The 19,668-nt window shown below is 46.8% G+C and overlaps 1 protein-coding gene and 1 long non-coding RNA gene across 3 annotated transcripts in view; both read right to left on the reverse strand.

The window, feature by feature from the left end:
• Positions 1-10,110: 10,110 nt before the first annotated feature.
• On the reverse strand, positions 10,111-14,526 carry LOC135235650 (uncharacterized). Its single transcript, XR_010324424.1, has 2 exons — positions 12,582-14,526; positions 10,111-12,543 (listed from the first exon to the last, which is right to left on the reverse strand). It is a non-coding gene; the product is annotated as an uncharacterized LOC135235650 (long non-coding RNA).
• Positions 14,527-15,168: 642 nt separating this feature from the next.
• luzp1 (leucine zipper protein 1) overlaps positions 15,169-19,668 on the reverse strand; it is a 65,071-nt gene continuing 60,571 nt past the window's right edge. For both annotated transcript variants that reach the window (XM_064301334.1, XM_064301325.1), the window contains exons 4-5: positions 18,569-18,856; positions 15,169-17,920 (exon numbers count right to left, since the gene is read on the reverse strand). In XM_064301334.1, the coding sequence (XP_064157404.1) occupies positions 18,626-18,856 (231 nt within the window). In that variant the 3' untranslated portion in view covers positions 15,169-17,920; positions 18,569-18,625. The remainder of the gene's footprint in view (positions 17,921-18,568; positions 18,857-19,668) is intronic.

The following is a 19,668-nucleotide window of genomic DNA, read 5'->3' on the forward strand; positions in this document are numbered from 1 at the left end:
AGTGCCAAATGCCAAAGTTCTATTTTATCAAACCCAGTTTTTTGTTCATGTTGTTCATAGCAGAGGCTGAACATCTTGTTTTTTAATTGTTTAAACATGTGGCTCATTAATTTGAGCTGAATAAAAGATATGGACTACAGTTCAGGACAGAGCATGCATCGTTGATCCTTGGTGAACATGTTTTTTCGTGTGGCTAGATATAGGAGAGGACCAGCATTGCTGTGTAGTGCGGAACAGTGGTTCTCAGTTTTCGAGCTAGTGTATGAGTGTATGCTGGATTCTGGTATTTCGTTACAATCGATCTCTTGCTCAGCTAAGGATTCAACAACATCTATGTTCAAGTTTTTTCTTTAAATTTGTTAACACAACGCAGGTGTGACTTGTGGTCATTTTCTTTGTCTTTGAACTCTACATTATCTACCAAATGGTTAGTCTTAGTGGCCATGAGTCCACACTTTCACCAACTATTAGCAGGTTGATTCACCCCTAATTTGATTTGATCAGTGGAATTTTTGCCAAACGTGAATATGGGACTTTTATAATTGTTTTTGGTTTGGTGGCATGCGTAGCTATTTCTGAAATAACGTGGCTTGAGAAGGTAAACAATTCCTGTGAACACGAAAAGCACAATTAAGGGAAATTAACGGCTTGTTAAAATTCTGAGACCGCGATTGCGGTTGGAGCGAGAACCAGCGAGAACCGAGTCTGAGAAGAACTGGTGCGGAAAATCGGCTGGAACTAAAACTCACACGCAGGCGCCGGTTTACTGACAACCCGCCCCACCCCAGAGGAAGTGCCCAGGTGCTCAAACTAAACGTGCGCTCTGAAGTTTTTAACCTCCCCTTGTCGCTCGCGGTTAATCCCGCCCATAATTCTTCGCTGTCCTACTGTGATAAATCAACGAACCCGCTGCGCTAGCGAGCTAGCTAGCTTTATAGCTGAAGTCACGGCTCTCTGATTTCTCGGTAGTCTAGACAATGGACAAAAATAAAAACACAACAAAACAAAACAAAAAAACAGAACACTTGAGCCCTCAGTTGTGCTCTCGAAAACCGACCCAAACTGGGAAATCTTGCCTTGAGAATGGAAACTCCACGGCTACTGTCTTGGGAGCGGAGTCCATCTTGGCTCCTGCGTGTCTGCTCATTGCCATGCCAGTCAGACCTCCAGACACTTTTCCGCATCTTATAGGCTGGAAGTTACGTAAATAACTTCGCCAGAATGGATAATATTTCCCTGCCGCCCTGACCAGGATAAGCGGGTGTAGATAATGGATGGAGGGATGTATGGAGAATGGATACTTCTCATATGTTTATTATGCGAAAAGCAGTCAATTAAAGCCATTTAACTGCAGTAACTTCGCACAGTAAATGAATAAAAATATATTTATTTATTTAAACCAAATTAGCCTTCAATTGCAGATGCCCATAATCTTGCGGCACTATAAAATAAACTAAGACTAATATTCAGACGCAGACTCCAGAACCATTTGCGTCTCTCCCCTGGGGTAGTAAAATGTAAATAAGGCTGTTTCAGAACAGTCTCCCTTGACATGTTTTCCCACTCTAAATAATGGATGAATTTATTCTGTACATTAGTTGCCATGACCCCCCCCCCCACCCACTCACCCCCCACCACTTCCCAGATGCTGGTGGGGGTGCGGGTGGGGGTGGGGGGGGTCTCCTGTAGTTACACTGTCAGTTGAAATGACTGCGCTGACATGCTTCTGCCTGAACCAGGAATCATTTGCCCCATAATAAATAAAAAAAACACAAACACTGAGGAAAAGTAAACATTGGCAACGTGAAAAATGGCGACTTGGACTTCCCGCATGAGCGGTTAGCTCGATATCTCTGAGGTTCCTCGGCGTTATTTCAGTTTTAGTGCACGTTTCGCTGATCGGGCCGGACGGCTTTTACGCGCTCTGAAGGATGTTATATTTACTTACGTTTCTGACAACCTGCGGGTTTTATAGTGGCAGGTAAGAGGAGTGTTCTGGGGGGTTTCGGAGGTCCAGAGCAAAGGAAATGCGCTTCAAGCGACTCCAAAGCAGCTTCTACATCAACATTACGCTTGCAGACGCTGTCCAGGTGAACAGATTTATTTTATGGTTTTTTATTCACGATTATTAAGATAAATCCGGTCAGTTTTTGTTTCGTGCCTGGACTTGCTGAGCAGCGGCTTCAGGTTGCGTGCACCTCAGGAAAAAGTTTTTATTTTCTTGCTTTTATATATAATAATAATTATATATAATAATAATAATATTAAGGGTGGACGGTGGCGGGTCACGTCACCTACAGCAGAAGTTGTGTAATCTGCAGCCTTCATTATTCTTACTACAGGCATTGGCGTATCCGAGCGCGTACACAAGTGTATAACCATAACCGACAATACAAACCAGAAGTACGTCAAGTAGGAACAGCAGTTCTCGACTGAGGTAACATTAACTACACAAGACGCAACATCTATGGAAATAAAAATAAATACAGTATCGTAGAAGGCGCATCAACTAGTCCATAAACATGCTAGTACTGTTTAGTCATTCAGGGAGAGGGATGGAAGTGCGCTAGTGGTCTCAGTCGTGTGCACCTTCGTGTGGGTTTGCATTCTCCGGTCGTGGGTTCTCTGACTCGGTTTCCTCCCACAGTCCAAAGACATGCAGGTAAGCTAATTGGAGACCCTAAATTGCTGATAGGTGTGAGTTTGTGAGCGAATGGTGAGTGTGCACTGCTATAGATTGGCGGCCTCTCCGGGGTGTATTCCTGCCTCTCGCCCAATGCATGCTGGGATAGACTCCAGCACCCCCTGTGACCCTGCTCAGGATAAGCGGGTATAGATAATGGATGGATGGGTAATATTTCATATATATATATATATATATATATATATATATATATATATATAACGTGCGGCTGAGCATGTACAGTTTTCTGCAATCGCCTCCATGTGCATGAGCATACATTCACGGGCACCCAATCGACCAGTACAGGTCCCTAGATAATGATGAAACATGGACTACAGACCCCATATCTGCCACTGTAGAGCTGGCTGGCAGTCAGAGAATTCTTTAAAATCTAAAATATTTTCCATCGCACATGAAAGCTACAAATACATTAAAACAGAAAAAAACTATAACATACATATTAAAAAACCCCAGTTAACTATCCCATCCTAGTACTTCTAACTAAGTGGTATGTCAACCGCATGTATTACTTCATTAAGGGAAGTTTAATTATGTTCTGCAAATACATAATACATACACATAAGCGTATATTTCTTCTTTAATTCATCCAATTAGGCTGTCTGCTAATGATTGATGATAACTGTATTTGGTTAGATAGTTCACAGTTTAATCTGAGGATTATTGTATAGCGATGACAATATTGTAAGTATTGTCGAAAAAACATACACTGGCTCTATCTGGTGGCCACTTTATAATATTGCACCCAACACCAGCGAGGTTATTAATTTTGTCTTGACCTCAGGACATTGTCAGCCGTTTCAAATTTCACAGGTCTTTCCATATTACTCTAATTATGTATAAAAGCTGAAAGCTGTGAGTGTCGGGGAAGCTTTTTAAGCGCCTATTTTATGAGATAAACTATCTTAGATGAGGGTCAGAGAACAAGAGCGTAACAACCAAGAAAGCTAATTTGAGGATGAAAGAAAATTTTAAAAAAATAATTAGTTATTGCAGAATGTTCGTGTATTCCAAAATCAAGAGTGTGGAACATCAAAGAAGAAGCTAATGAGTCACCAGCAATCCGGCCAATCGCAGAAGTCATCAGAAAAGTGATGATAGGGTGATTATTAGAGCTGTGAAAAGACCCTAAATTGGCAGCTTGAGTAACTGCTAATGATCTGCATGCATTGGGGTTAAAAGTATTGCAGGATACTGTGCGGTAGAAGACTGAGAGAGGCGCTTTACAGAGGCTACACTTCCACACGTAAACCTCATCAGCAACAAGAGATTTTCCAAAAAAAAAAAAAAACAAGATTAGTCTGATGAGTTTTGGAAATAAGTCTTCTTAGACAAAGATAAACCAAATTACCAGAGTGATGAGAAGGAGAAGGAGAGGGACTGCTCTGGACCCCCGGGGTACTACTGCATCTGCCAAGCATGGTGGAGGCAGTGTGATGGTTTGGGGCCTGTATGGCTGCATCTGGAACTGGTCCAGTGGTCTTTGTTGATGATGTCATCTGTGATTTTCACTCCAACCCTAGCAGAGCACACCTCATTCGACAGCTAGAGATCTTTGTTGAGCTGCTATTTAGTGTTGAAATGAAAATCTACAGGATGGTAGATCACCAGAAACAGGCTTGGGAACCACTGGTGCAGAGGCGTGATGCGTGTGCTCGGATCTGTATATCGTCAGGATTGGCTAATGGACCAGTAGATGCCCATTAGGTACTGACTCATCCGCATAATATAGATATTGGTCAATTTCGGCAGCACCAGCTGTAAACTGATGCTCAAGAGCAGGGGTGTCAAACTGAATCTGAGGGGGGGGGGGGGGCACAGTGTGTGCAGATTTTTATGGTTTCCTTTCAATCAGCTGCCAATTAAGGCCTTGACAACAAGGTGCCTGGGTTCCTTAGCCAATCAATGACTTTAATGAAACACTTGCTGTCTGAAGGAAGCACTGCTGTTGTACATTGTTGCCACCAGATGGAGCCAGAGTTCAGGCTATAGTGCTCTATTTTAGCAGGCTGAATGCAGCAGTGTAAAGCTGTCAGTGAGTATAAAAACTGTAATAATATTCCCCCCCCCTCGCCCCCCATCTCTGTAACTGCGATTCAGCAGGTGAAATACTGTCCTTAAACAACATAATCTCAATCAGGACAGAACCGCCAGGGCCAAGTCTGACTGAGACATACACGCATGCACACACACGTGCACGCACACACACACACACGCACACGCACAGCTGACACACACACACACAAGCACACCCTGAGTTCATATTGCTAATCTAGGCTTGTCATTGAAGATTACAGTCTCCAGTTTCATCAAGCACGGTCTTGAGCAGCCCAGGGGTTTGAGTCCAGACAAGCCAAGCGTTAATAAATCTGTGTGAAGAAAAAACTTTTCCAGTGCCAGCATGAAATTACCTTCTGCCTCTCATCTACAGAACAGAAGCAGTGTGTCTGTCTGAGCCCTCAGCAGCATGTGAGCTTACAAATGGGCAATGCCCTCTGTTACCTAGGGTAGGGGCGAGTGATATGGGCAATGCCCACTGTTTCCTAGAGTATGGTGAGTGATATGGGCAATGCCCACTCTTCACTAGGGTAGGGGTGGGTGATGTGGGCAATGCCCACTTTCTAGAGTATAGTCAGGAGGGCAAGCCGATCTGTCCTGGGTCGGAGGGTTGCGGTTGAAATGCCCCCCCTGGGCTGGTGAGTGTCTGTGGCAAGCACCACTTCAACTGCTTGGATGAGGGCATGCATGTAACTGCTATGGATAAAGGGTGGGTATATAATGCCAGTCCTTCACTAGTTTAGGGGGGCAATGCCCACTGTTCACTAGATTAGGGATGGGTGGTATGACCAAAAATAACAATTCAGGGCGCCTGACTGCAGGGCCCAAGATGACTGCCTGACTCCTGGCTGAGCAGGATGAGGTCCAGAGACTGACCTGCACAGGGTTCCGACCCCCACAGCCAGACGGAGCCACACCGACACAGTGTTCAGTGCCCACCAAACACCACACCACAGCTTTAAGAATGCAAAAAACGTCCCGTCTGACACCAGGAATCGACCCCGTGTACCCCCCCACCAACCCACCCCACCCCCAAAGAATCCCTTTAAAGAGAGGAGCAGCAACAGCAGCAGGGGATTCTGGGTGAAAGGAGCATTCCTGGCCAGGTGTGTTCCAGGTGCGCTGGCAGCCGACCAAGTGGTTTATGGGTTATCACAGAGAAAAGGGGGGGTGGGTGGGGGGGGGGTGGAACATTCCTGGGAGAAATCTGGAATTTGGAGACCTGGTGAACAACAGCGTCGTCTCCTCTCCCATCCTGATCAACCCCCGAAAAACACGTCAAGAGAGACCAGGAACCCAAGACCAGGAACCACGCTCGCAGAGCGTCTGATGAAGGATCTGATCTGATCCGCTTTGAGCCGAATTTCGCGTTTCCCTCACCGAGCCCGGATCAGCACGGCGCTGATGCTTTTTCAGAACATGACCCTGAGCATTCTAATCAATCAATCAATCAATCAATCAATCAATCAATCAAATTTTCTTTGCACAGCGTATTTTACAGCAGTTGTCACAATACGCTTTACAGACAACCCTGGCCTAAACCCCCACAGGAGCAAGCCTAAGGCAACAGCGGCATGGAAAAAACTCCCTGTGGCAGATGGGAAGAAACCTCGGGAGGAACCAGGCTCAAGGGGGAAACCCGTCCTCCTCTGGTCGGCTCAGGGTGCCGAGTTCTGAGCTGGCGCCAGTGAGGAACGCAGCTCCAAACGGGTATCACCGGCTGTGCCCTGCGCCAGACAGGTATGAGGCCTATCTGGCGCTCCTTAAATACCCCAGAACACTGTACGCACCCCGGGAAGGAACCTCTGCTCACTGACCTAAAACAGGGACTGGCATCTGGAACGTTCCGCATCTGTACATTACCTTACATTTATTTAGCAGATGCTTTTATCCAAAGCAACGTTCAAAAGTGCATGTCAAGGTCATCGGAACAACTACAAAACGCAGGTTAGAAAAGGTACAATACTCATTTTGTACAGTTATTCATAGCAAAGAACACAAAGTCCAGCTCGCACAGTGAACATTATTCTGAACTAACCTATGCGAAGTCAAACTAGGGGGGCAGTACAAGCTACAACATTAGAACGAAAATACAAAGTACAACAAGTGCTGGAATGGAGGTACACGTAACAGGAGTGGCATGAAAGAGGGGGAATTTAAGCGAAATGATTCACAGAGTGGTGGCAGTTAGTCCAGGTGTAGTCTGAATTAGATGCGTCCTCAGACCATGACGGAAGAACGTTCCGGTGAACAGGCACGCGCACAAGGGCTCATTCAGCTACTGATATCCCATAATAACCCAGAGTGACAGCTTTCTGTTTCCACGTGAGTCCCTCTCACACGATCAGCGAGTTTATCAGTGATGATACACACGTGCATACACACACACACACACACACGCATACAGATCCTGTACACACACACACACACACACACACAGTACACTCTTTACTTGTAAACCCTCAAACAACTATCCTTGCAGGGTAAAAGTCACCTGTCCCAGTTAGACTATAGACCTCCTGTCTCAGATAAACTCTACATCACCTGGCTCAGGTAAACTATAAATTACTTGTGCCAGGTAGACTCTAAATCACCTGTCCCAGGGAGACTCTAAATCACCTGTCCCAGGTAGACTCTAAATCACCTGTCCCAGGTGTGTCCCTAAGTCACCTGTCCCAGGTAGTCTCTAAATCACCTGTCCCAGGTAGTCTCTAAATCACCTGTCCCAGGTAGTCTCTAAATCACCTGTCCCAGGTGTTTCTTTAAATCACCTATCCCAGGTGTGTCTCTAAATCACCTGTCCCAGGTGTGTCTCTAAATCACCTGTCCCAGGTGTGTCTCTAAATCAGCTGTCCCAGGTTTGTCTCTAAATCACCTGTCCCAGGTAGTCTCAGAGTCACCCGTCCCAGGTAGTCTCAGAGTCACCTGTCCCAGGTAGTCTTAGAGTCACCTGTCTCAGGTAGTCTCAGAGTCACCTGTCCCAGGTAGACTCTAAATCACCTGTCCCAGGTAGTCTCAGAGTCACCTGTCCCAGGTAGTCTTAGAGTCACCTGTCCCAGGTAGTCTCTAAATCACCTGTCCCAGGTAGACTCTAAATCACCTGTCCCAGGTAGTCTCAGAGTCACCTGTCCCAGGTAGTCTTAGAGTCACCTGTCCCAGGTAGTCTCTAAATCACCTGTCCCAGGTAGACTCTAAATCACCTGTCCCAGGTAGTCTCAGAGTCACCTGTCCCAGGTAGTCTTAGAGTCACCTGTCCCAGGTAGTCTCTAAATCACCTGTCCCAGGTAGACTCTAAATCACCTGTCCCAGGTAGTCTCTAAATCACCTGTCCCAGGTTAGTCTCTAAATCACCTGTCCCAGGTAGTCTTAGAGTCACCTGTCCCAGGTAGTCTTAGGGTCACCTGTCTCAGGTAGTCTCAGAGTCACCTGTCCCAGGTAGTCTTAGGGTCACCTGTCTCAGGTAGTCTCGAGGTGACCTGAAGCACAACCAAGCTCCAGTAATTTTCACCCAGCTATGTGGTCAGGTGGTTAAAAAAAAGTGTGAGGCTGTGGATGTGTTTTTCTCCCGACTCTGCATTTTTTTCACCCACAAATACCAGGACTAACGCTCGGGTCCAGAGCGGACTCTAGAACAGCACAGCCGGGCGAATTCCTGCGGAGATGCAGTTAAGATAAAGCGCTGTAAACCATGTCCGTGGGGAAAAGGTCCACTGTTCTGCATGAGCAGGTGTGCAGCTCCAGTCCAGCAGGAGGCGCTAATGGGCTTTTTCCTGTAACAGCAAAAACAGCCATTAAACGCACTGTGTGTTTCCTTTGCTTCGTGTATAAAGATAAAAATGCTATTTCGATAGCATATGGTGCACAAACATACCGTTCGTCACAGTATGTGCTGCATGTGACAGTATATTCAGACATGTTAAGGTTAGACTATGTAAAATATATGTTTGCAGTCAGGACAGGCTGTAATACAGGGGCCGTTGTATGCTATCAAAATAACATTTTGTATTTTCAGTCACAAACCAAAAAAATGTTCTTTGGCTGTAAGACTTGGTAGAGCCCAGAAGGTCCATTTCAGCTCACACCAAGCAACAAAAAATGAAGGAAATGAAACAGCTTTGTTTGCATAATTTAGCGATAAACGTACCAGGCTAGAAATGCATGTACTTCACATACCAGATGGCGGCTTGGATGATTGATTCTTACGAAGATCTAAATTATGAACAAACTCCTTCTTTTTTCACAGGCCTTCTAGATCCAGTACTATGGTTTTCCTTTTTTTTTTTTTTTTTTTTTTTTTAACTGCCAAGCTGAGTCTCGCTGCATTTTCGACTCAGTTGAGACTTTTCTGATAAAGCAAACCTGGTTCACATATCCCCGGTTTATATTAGGATCATTGTAAATGATGTTTGTACTGAAATACAGCATATACAACCCTAGTATAGGGATGTATATGCTGTACCATAGTGTATTTATCACATACAACCCCTCACTTCTCTCCACTCCCCCCTCTCTTGCTTTCCCTCTCCCCCCTCTCTCACTCCGTCATTCTCTCCATCTCTTCCTCACTCTCTCCGTCTCTCCCCCTCTCTCTCATTCTCTCACACTCCCTCATGTTCTTCCTCTCTCCCTCACTCATTCTCTCCATCTCTCCCTCGCTCTCTCATTCTCCCAGTCTCTGCCCCCCTCTTCTCTCCCGGTGTCCTACCCTCAGACTCTTGAAGGGTAAGTGGGGGGGGGGGTATTTATAGAGCCTGTCAGCAGAGCAGGAGCAGGCCAGACGTCCCCACAGACCCCCTCCCCCCCTCCCCATTCAGGCCAGACACACACACACACACACACACACACACGCTCTCACTCCCACACGCTCTCACACATACACATGCACTCACACACACGCACACACAGACACACATGCACACACACACATGCATCCACACACACAGATGCACACGCACACTCAGATACACACACACACACACACACACTCTCTCTCACTCACTCGCATACGCACACACTCATTAACAAACGCACACACTATCACACTCACAAAATAAAGACAAACATTTGTATGTTTTTTTTGTTCTTTTATTGGAGTACAATATAGTCTGCTGTACACGTGTCAGCATCTGAGACCTACATGCAGAGTTCTGAAGGGCAAAACATGCACAAATTATTACTGTAAAACAGAAATGCGTCCCGCACGGGGGGGGGGTGGGGGGGGGATGCCAGGACTCCAGGACCCCCCAGGAGTCCCCCAGATCAGACTCAGAATGTACAACTACCGCTCATTTCCGCCAACACCTGGCATCTCCATTTACAAACAATCCTTTTTTGAATAAAATTTATTTCAAAAAAAAAAAAAAAAAATCTAAACAGCAAAACTGGTTAGCTTCGGGTCAGGCTCACTTACTGGTCTGTACAAGTCAGTTTATCTGTCAGGCAAGTCATTGTGTGTGTGTGTGTGTGTGTGCGCGTGTGCGTGCATGTGTGTGCATGTGTGTGTGTATGCATGCGTACGTGTCCGTGCATGTACGTGTGTGTGCATGTGTGTGTGTGTGTGCGTGTACGTGTGTGTGTGTTTACAGGCCTGAACTTCTTTCTTTGGCAGCACCCACTAGATACAGTACAGAATATGAACCCTGAATTCATGAGGAGACATTAATAACCCAGGAAGACGGATGGTTTCTGATGATTTCGATGTTTCAGAGCAGTTCGACTTCTGAAAAATGAAAAATACATTTGTTTGAAAATAACCGTGTAATACAAGCTTTTCTGTGACAATCCATTTCTGCATGTCTCTTGAACGTCAGGAGAGCTGTTTTTTTTAACTTTAGAAATAACAGAAGAACAAGCAAAAAGACTCCCCAGGAGTGCATTAAAAGAGATTCAAAACAAAAGAAAAATAACAATATATTTAAACAAGGCCCACTTTACAAAATTACAAGGTTTTAAATAAAAAATGTATCCAATACAGCTTCCAAAACAAGTCATTCTTTAAAAAAAAAAAAAAAAAAAGAAGAGAAAAAAAAAAACATTTAAAATGAACAAAGACTTCCCCCAAAATAGAATATTACCCCCTTACTTAAGTACGGTGGCCTTGCAGGACGGGGTGTTTGTCTCTGTAAACTTAGAGCAGTAAACGGCGAAATCCCACAGAATGATTTTGGCACAAGGTCGAGAAGGCAGTGCCCTGAGGAGCAGTTTAAAAAAAAAACGTTTTTTTTCTTTCTTCTTTGTTTTAAACATTTATAAAACAAAAACGGGACGCGTTTAACTCTTGACGGGCAGACGAGCAAAAAGCTCAGCACGCTTTCTTAATTTCAGCTCGGCCAGTGCAATTACAAAAAAAAAAAAAAAAATTTGACGGCCATACATTCAATAAAGGATTTTTTTTTTTTTTTTAAAGAAAAAATACTCAAGGACCAACACTGCTTGGGTGAGAGAGGGTGCTTGAAAAACCCAACAGGGCTAACGGGCTAACAAGCTAATGGGCTAAGGGGCTAACGAGCTAACGGGCTAAGGGGCTAACGGGCTTAGTTTACAGGGGACTTAAGTGCCGCTTAAGTGCAGATTTATGGCTTCCGGTGCGCTGACGCCGTGGCCTCACTCGCCAAAGAAGCCGGACTACCGAGGTCCGCCGCGAGACTCCCTCTACGTCTCCGATCGGTACATTCAAGAGCTTTCGCCAACGAGAACAAATAGAATTGGGTAAGGGGCTTTTTAGGGACGTTTTAGGTTGTTTTTTTTTTCGGTTGTTTCCTTTCAATTCGTTAAAACATATTTCTAAACTGAAATAGTGGGGACTAAATTGCCATTTCCTCCATGTATGGCTTTGTGATCGCTCGCTCTCTCTCTCTCTCTACAAAAGAAGGCTACATGTTCTGGTAGCATCGATCAGGGAACAACCAATCAGAGCCCACTGCTGGGAAATTTCCTAAAGAGCAAGGTGATCAAAGCTTCAAAGTGGTATGGAACAGTGTGTGCCTCACGCTGGTACACTCTCACCTAAGATTTACAGGTACAGTCTCACCTGAATCTCACGCTGGTACAGTCTCACCTGAATCTCACACTGATACAGTCTCACCTGAATCTCACACTGATACAGTCTCACCTGAATCTCACACTGATAGAGTCTCATCTCATTCTGACACTGATACTGTCTCACCTGAATCTCATACTGATACAGTCTCACCTGAATCTCACACTGGTCCAGTCAAACCTGAATCCCACACTGATACAGTCTCACCTGAATCTCACACTGATACAGTCTCACCTGAATCTCATACTGATACAGCCTCACCTGAATCTCACACTGGTCCAGTCAAACCTGAATCTCACACTGATAGTCTCACCTGAATCTCACACTGATACTGTCTCACCTGAATCTCACACTGATACAGTCTCACCTGAATCTCACACTGGTCCAGTCAAACCTGAATCTCACACTGATACAGTCTCACCTGAATCTCACACTGATACAGTCTCACCTGAATCTCACACTGATACAGTCTCACCTGAATCTCACACTGGTCCAGTCAAACCTGAATCTCACACTGATACAGTCTCACCTGAATCTCACACTGATACAGTCTCACCTGAATCTCACACTGATACAGTCTCACCTGAATCTCACACTGATACAGTCTCACCTGAATCTCACACTGATACAGTCTCACCTGAATCTCACACTGATACAGTCTCACCTGAATCTCACACTGATACAGTCTCACCTGAATCTCACACAGGTACAGTCTCATCCGAGTGTCACACAGGTACAGTCTCACCTGAATCTCACACTGATACAGTCTCACCTGAATCTCACAAAGGTACAGTCTCATCCGAGTGTCACACAGGTACAGTCTCACCTGAATCTCACACTGATACAGTCTCACCTGAATCTCACAAAGGTACAGTCTCACCTGAATCTCACACTGATACAGTCTCACCTGAATCTCACACAGGTACAGTCTCACACAGGTACAGTCTCACCCGAGCGTCACACAGGTACAGTCTCACCTGAGTCTCGCTAACCTGCTCAGGCTTGAGTGACAGCACTAACAGGGAAAAGGCAGTGCCGTGTTTTGACAGACACCAAGCACGTGCTCGGTTTGTGAACATGCTAGACGGAACGGCTGGGCACTGGGGGAGACAGGAGCCCCCCCGACCCCCCCCCCCCCCCGGCGGCTGCCCTGGAGTCTCCCGTTGGCGATATTTATAACCCAGTCTGAGGGAAAGACGTGATTAGCTCCAGCCTGTGACCTTTCACCTTTCACAACCTCGGCGCTGTATATCAGTCTCCCCGCTTTTTAGCAGCTAATAAAACAGGCGCATGCTGACAGCTCGGATGGATGGGGGTTAGAGGGGCGACTGAAGCATTATGGGAAAATGAGTTTGGGCGGGGTGGGGTTTAGAGGCACGTGAGATGAACTGGCTTTAACGTTTAAACGAACCGGCGCATTTCCAACCAAGCGACCAATCAGGGACTACTTTAGACTGCTTTTAAAAACCTTGTTCCTCCCGAGGTTTCTTCCCACACGCTACCCGGGGATTATCCCGCCGTAGGTTCAGCAGCGTAGCATAGCGGTCAGGCAACCCGGGCATGCAGCAGAGGCTGCAGGTTTGAATCCCAGCTGGGGCACAGTGCTATGGTGCCCAATCTCAGCTTGCTTCACTCTGTACCCAGCTGTACAGAGTGCAGAGTGGCTGAATCGCATGCGGCCGCTGCGGCGTTTCCTGCGTCGCGTCGCATGCGATGCGTCGCAGGCGCCGCATTGTCAGGAGTCACGCCGCTGCAGCAGCGCAGGATGACTCAGCTGCGAAAAAAATATAAAATAAAATAAATCGCCACTGAGACGCAGGCCTTTGAAGAGTTCAGGAGAAACCGGCCGGAGAATTCATGTCACGTCTTTACTGAAGTGAAGTTTTTTTTTTTCTTCTGTCAGGCAATAATGTGTCAGTAAATTAAAACGTCAAGTACAATGTCCAGCCCAAGGACTCTCTCTCTCTCTCTCTCTCTCTGTCTCTGTCTCTCTCATTCAAGGGCTGCTGGGATTGCTGTCTGGTGCAGGTTTTTGGCGTTAAATAAACGCTCACTAACGCTTTTAAGAGGCGTCCACACTGACCAATCACTGCGCACATAAAACCACTTTCAAAAAATGAAATTCTAAAATCAACTTTATGCTCAAATCTAGAACTGTTCGTTTAGAGAGAATCGAGAAGCCGCTTTTAGGGGTTTAAACCCCGGTTTTCAGTCATTTAGGACCGTGTTGGCGGAGGTAAAACATTCACAGACAAAATCTACAGATCTTTCCCTGAACTGCCGCACATTATAAAAGTAGAGCCCCTTTCTCAAGTTCTCTCAAACCCACAATGAAAAAAAAAACAGAGTCCCTTAATCCTGATTGCTTTATAGTGTATCCGACTATTAATTCCTCCTCGACTTCTCCTTCCCCTCTCACTCAAGTGCCTGCATCACTTTTTATATCTATGGTGATACTGAATTGGGTGGAGCATTATGGGACTTTGGAGGAAGAGTACTCAATAAACTTTTTAGTGACTGGGAACGGGAGAGTGTATTTACCAGACTCCGGTCGCACAATGATTTGAAATGCTTTTACCTTTGAGATACATACTCAATTAGTGCAGATAACTGAAGATCTTAAAAGAAATGTGCAACTCAATTAACATTCAGAAACAAAAATGTTTTCCTTTTTGTGTGATCATTACATTTTGGCAAGTTAACACGCTTCATCGGACCATGGGTCGGACCTGGCATGCCGCACACGCACGCCGTCTGTGTGGTCTCTGGGCCACAGGTGACCTCACCTGGCTGGGTTCCCACACACCTGCACCTCTCTCAGAAAAACTTGCTCTTCATCTGTCAATCACTCGTCTCTGGCCTGTACAGGGGGGGAGAGCAGAGGCCTGGGGGAGCGTGGGTATGTTTTATTATTTACATATCTGTGAGGGAGCGAATTACCAGCTGTCTTTACGAGGAGTGCACTTTAAAGTTTTATTTTTAAATTTAACTAAATTTCCTTTCATTTTTTTTCAGATGGGGATATAGCCAGAGGAAATACCAGAGGTGTCGTTTTCTCATACTGACAAATCTGCAGGACCGTCACAAATCCTGCCAATCAAAAATAAAATAAAATTACATAAATATGTAGTCACATTCTCATGTGAAAGCACTACTGTCTAGAAAAAGATGACGAGTTGGCTGGTAGGCAAGGCTGAAGGATATCACTGAACAGCATATTTAAATGGATAATAACCCACATGTCCTATCTGTTCAGCTCGCTATGTTACGGACACAACAGATTGATTTCATTGTGCAACATTTGTCTGTGTTTCACAGGAACTTTTTTTTGACGCCATTACGTTTTTTTTCTCTACAGGGAGAGAGGAGAGGGTGGAATTCTGTCACGTTGAAATGCTACCGTGGTCACATTGTTCTGTACACATTGCTTTTTTTTTGTATTTGTTTTTTTTTGTATTTGTTTTTGAATCAGGACACAGTAAAGATGACGGGCTCTGACAGGAATGACAGCGTCTCTTCGTTTGGCCACACCCCCCCCCCCCCTTCCCCCACGCGGGACAGAGAACGGTCCGACCGCGACGCTCAAAGCAACCGGAAGGCAAACATGCCACCAGTCTGACCACAGAGTTCAGAGGTCAAAGTTCAAAGTTATCCTCGGGAATGTGGAAGCTGGTGTTCACAAGCCCCCGCCCCCAACGACTGGACTGAAGAGACAGTTGCCATAACAACCTTTGTGTACTCACCCCATACTCCATCAACCCCCTACCCCTTCCTCATCGTCATGGCAACGGATGACCGACATCCATGGAGACGTCCTCTGAATACGCTTAACTGCCACTTCACTCGCTCGCCCACCCCGGAGGTTCAAATATTAATTTAGAAAACAAAACGAGATTAAAATAGAAAACGAGGAAGAAAAAAAAAAGAAAAACAACAAACAAAAAAAAGAATCGAAACAAGGCGATTCGCACTGCGAACCCAGTCAGCTTGCGACCCCGCACCTTCGCTACGGTCGACCCAACCCAACCCCCCAAACCCCAAACCCCAAACCCCCCCCCCACCCCCTCTTCCCGACCCTCGGCCGGGGAGTCACTCCGTCCGTCAGTAAGGGTACTGCCGGTCTCCGGACGGCGGCCGATTTTCCCGCCGCCAGTGCGATGCCAGGCTGCCCGACCACGGCGTGCGGCACGCGCTCCAGGGAGCGTGCGACCAGGGCGCTGGGAGTTCCGGCACGTTCCGAACATGAGCACACCGGTCATGACGAGCACCATCTTAGGTGTGTGTGAGGAAGGGGTGGGGCGAGGGGGGAGGGGGGGGGGGTGTTGGGGGTGAGTAAGGCAAGTGCAACCTTCCTCTTCTTACTCCTCTTCAGTTCTTGAGAAATTACAGAGCAAAGCGTGGTGGGAGGACAAAGAAAAATAAGAATGAAAAATAGTTGTCCTCCAATCCCAACAGAGCAATCTCCTTATGAGGAGAAGAGTAGGCTAACACTTCTACGCACAGTGTCCGAAGATGACAGAGCAGGGAGCGAATTACTGAGAAAGAAAACACACACACAAGCACACACACACGCATGCACACACACACGCACACACACACGCACACACACGCATGCACACACACACACACACGCACATGCATGCACGCACGCACACACACGCGCATGCACACACACACGCATGCACGCACGCACACACACGCACGTGTGTGCTTGCACATACACACACATGAAGCCACAATGGTCATCATTGCCTGTGATTGGATATTGCTTGCGATCTATGCCGTGCATTATTGTGGAGCGTTAAGTAAATACTGAGCACAGCTTGTGCATCGACATCGTTTGTGCAGAAGTTTATAGTCACAGGTTTATCAGTCTACAGGTGTCCCTGCAGTCTCCCTAACGGACTCAGGTAGCGCCTCCTGTTCAGCCAGTCCTCTGGTGACAGAGAGGCACAAGCCTGCTTATTACTGTACTAAAAAAAAAAGGAAAATAAATGCCAATCAGTACTGAGTGCCACAATATCAAAATTTAATGTTAATATTCAATGTACTCACAGACATGAAGTGACACATTTCAACAAGGAAGTGGAACTGCGAAACAGTACTCTACTGTGGTTTTTATATCTGTGCACCCACGCAGTTCTCTTTCTCGGACACACCCTTTTAAAAGTGGCCCAGTGCACAGACAGACAGACAGACAGACCGGTCTAAGTAAGGCGATCCTTTGCCCTCGAACATGATCGCGAGGACACAAGGAAAGACTCAACGGTTTTTAAAAAAAACGGAAGAACCCAAAACATTTCTGGACAGTAATTCGCTCCCTGCTTCTAGTCAAATGCGTCGACTCTCCTAAGAATGTTAAAAATTTGAAACGGCGGAATAAAGGAAGTGGCCCACTGTGGAAGCGCCTTAACTCCGCCCCTTTTTTTGCCCTGCCCAATCATAACCCTGCCCCTTGCCTTCCTCAGTCACTCCAACTACTGATAGCTCCGCCCCCTTGCCCTGCCCACTCAGTGCCAGCTCCCTGCCACAGCCCACTTGTGGCTCCACCCACCCGTAGCTCCGCCCCATTTCCTCCGCCCATAAGTTGCGGCTCCACCCACTCGAAGCTCCGCCCCATTTCATCTCCCCACAAGAGGTGGCTCCACCCACCCGTAGCTCCGCCCAATTTCCTCCGCCCATAAGTTGTGGCTCCACCCACTCGAGGCTCCGCCCCATTTCCTATCCCCACGAGTGGTGGCTCCACCCACTAATAGCCCCGCCCCCTCTTCCGTGGGCGGGCTTCTCCCTTGTCAGGACTCAGGAATATAATACAACGCGTATGCAAATCAGAAGAAGATCCCACCGCTGGGGGGGGGGGGGGGTACGGGGTCCGCCTGGCGAGCAGATTATCGCTGGAGGAGAATACGATTCGGGGTCAAGCGGCTCGTGCAAGGCGCCATCAAGCGGCTAGCGAGAGGGGGGGGGGGTTGGAGCGCGGGATGGCGGCTCGGCGTCCGGACACCGAGAAGACCCCCCCACCCCCCCCGCTCTTCCAGAGAGAGCCCCGGCCTGGGCCGCTACCGTCACGTCTCTGTCGGGAAGGTTCATGAGGACGGACGTTCCTCGTAGATGGGGAAAGTCTGAAAAGAAATGAAAAAACTGTTGATTTTTTTTTCTCTCCCCCACCCCCTCCTCACACGCGCACACACATCCCCCCCATGTCACAGCCATGACGCTCAGCCCAGGTTGATTCCCCCCCCCCCCCCACGCTTCGAAACGTCCTCCCCCCCCCCCATAACAGCGACTATGCTCCAGCCTGCGCTCCCAAAGCTAGCTTCCCACGGTATAGCGGCATATTCTCAGCAGGCTACGCTAAGGGACATGTGATTAATTAACAGGTTCACACTTTTCTAATTAGAATAATGAAGCAGCGCGGGAATTCTTTCTTTCTCTCTTCTGTTTTTTTTTTCAGAGACTAGAACAAAAGACGCCACGCTCTTAACCGAGTACGGGTACTGCTACAGCAGAAAGAGAAAGAGGTCGAAAATGGTGAATATTTTTCAAACTTATCCATATCGATTTCGGAGATTAATAAACTAACTATACATTGAAATATAATTCAAGATACTAGATACGTGATTGAAATAATTTTTCATAAAATATTCAGAATATTCTGAAAATAGATTTGTCGTTATAGATTACAAAGCATGCTGTAAATAAAACATGTTGCTTTTCCGTGCGGGATGACGAACACCTGTCGTCTGTGTGGCAGGTGATGACGTCGTTACCTTGCCTGTGAGGGGCGGGGAGGGGGCAGGAGCGGGGAGGAGGGTGGAGGGGAGGGACTAGTTTTCGGTCTGGCGGGCGCTCCAGGGCCGTGACCCACCGGCGCGACCCTCGCTTCGCCCCGCGGGCCCCCTGCCGGACGCCCCGCCCGGCCCCGCCCACAGCTCCGGCCTGGAGGCCGTCCTCCTGCTGGCCGCCTCCGTCTTCGACGCCCGGTCGTAGGGCCCCACGTCGGTCAGCAACTGCTTCCTCCAAGAGCCGGGAGGTGGCTCAGTCGTCTCCTCTAGTCCCTGATTTAAAAAATAAATTCAAAAATTAAATTCAATTAAAAGTTCATAATAATTACAAGGCTGGCATTAAACTAGGCACATTCAGTACCTTGACTGTATTCACTAAAGATCTCACTGGAGAGAAATATATATATTTTTTTTTTTTACATTTTCCATCTGGGTATCAGTTTGAGAACAAAAGGTCTAACTGATTTGTGCCAACAAAAAAAACCCAGGACAATAAATGAGCACCTGGTCCTTTCTAAAAAAAAAAAATAAAAAAAAAAAACCTGCAGCTCTTTTATCGGAACGGGTACAGCAAAGGAACAACGTGTTCCGCAGCGGTGAAAGATGACAGCTCAGCTTTTTACGGCGGAACTAAAACCCCGCTGCCTGCGGTGTCAGTCTACAGGGGGGACCCAAATTAGTGACGCACCCTGGAACTGCGCCGTGAATCGCTGACAGTATATAAATGGACGACGCGGCGTCGCTAATTTCAACGGAGCGAGACCGGAGGTCGATCGTATTACTTCCTGATCGGCCGCTCGTGCAATGGATTCTGGGAACACACAAGATTGCGCAGGTGCCAAGTCAAGGTGCCAAGGTGCTGTCCGTGGTGCACAATATGCACTCCTTGTCGTAGCTGCATGTAGGATTAGTTTAGATTCCGGCATCAAGGTTAAAACGCACAATTCACAAATCGTCCAAGACGTTCTGATGCATGAAATTATTCCTCCTATTCTCAAAATAATATGCTATAATATGTAGTGTTTTTTGAGAGTTTCCCACTTTCCATACGGCGAACCTCCATCGAAGTTTCAGGATTTTTAGCG

Source organism: Anguilla rostrata, chromosome 1 (assembly GCF_018555375.3).
Source record: "Anguilla rostrata isolate EN2019 chromosome 1, ASM1855537v3, whole genome shotgun sequence".
Taxonomy (NCBI): domain Eukaryota; kingdom Metazoa; phylum Chordata; class Actinopteri; order Anguilliformes; family Anguillidae; genus Anguilla; species Anguilla rostrata.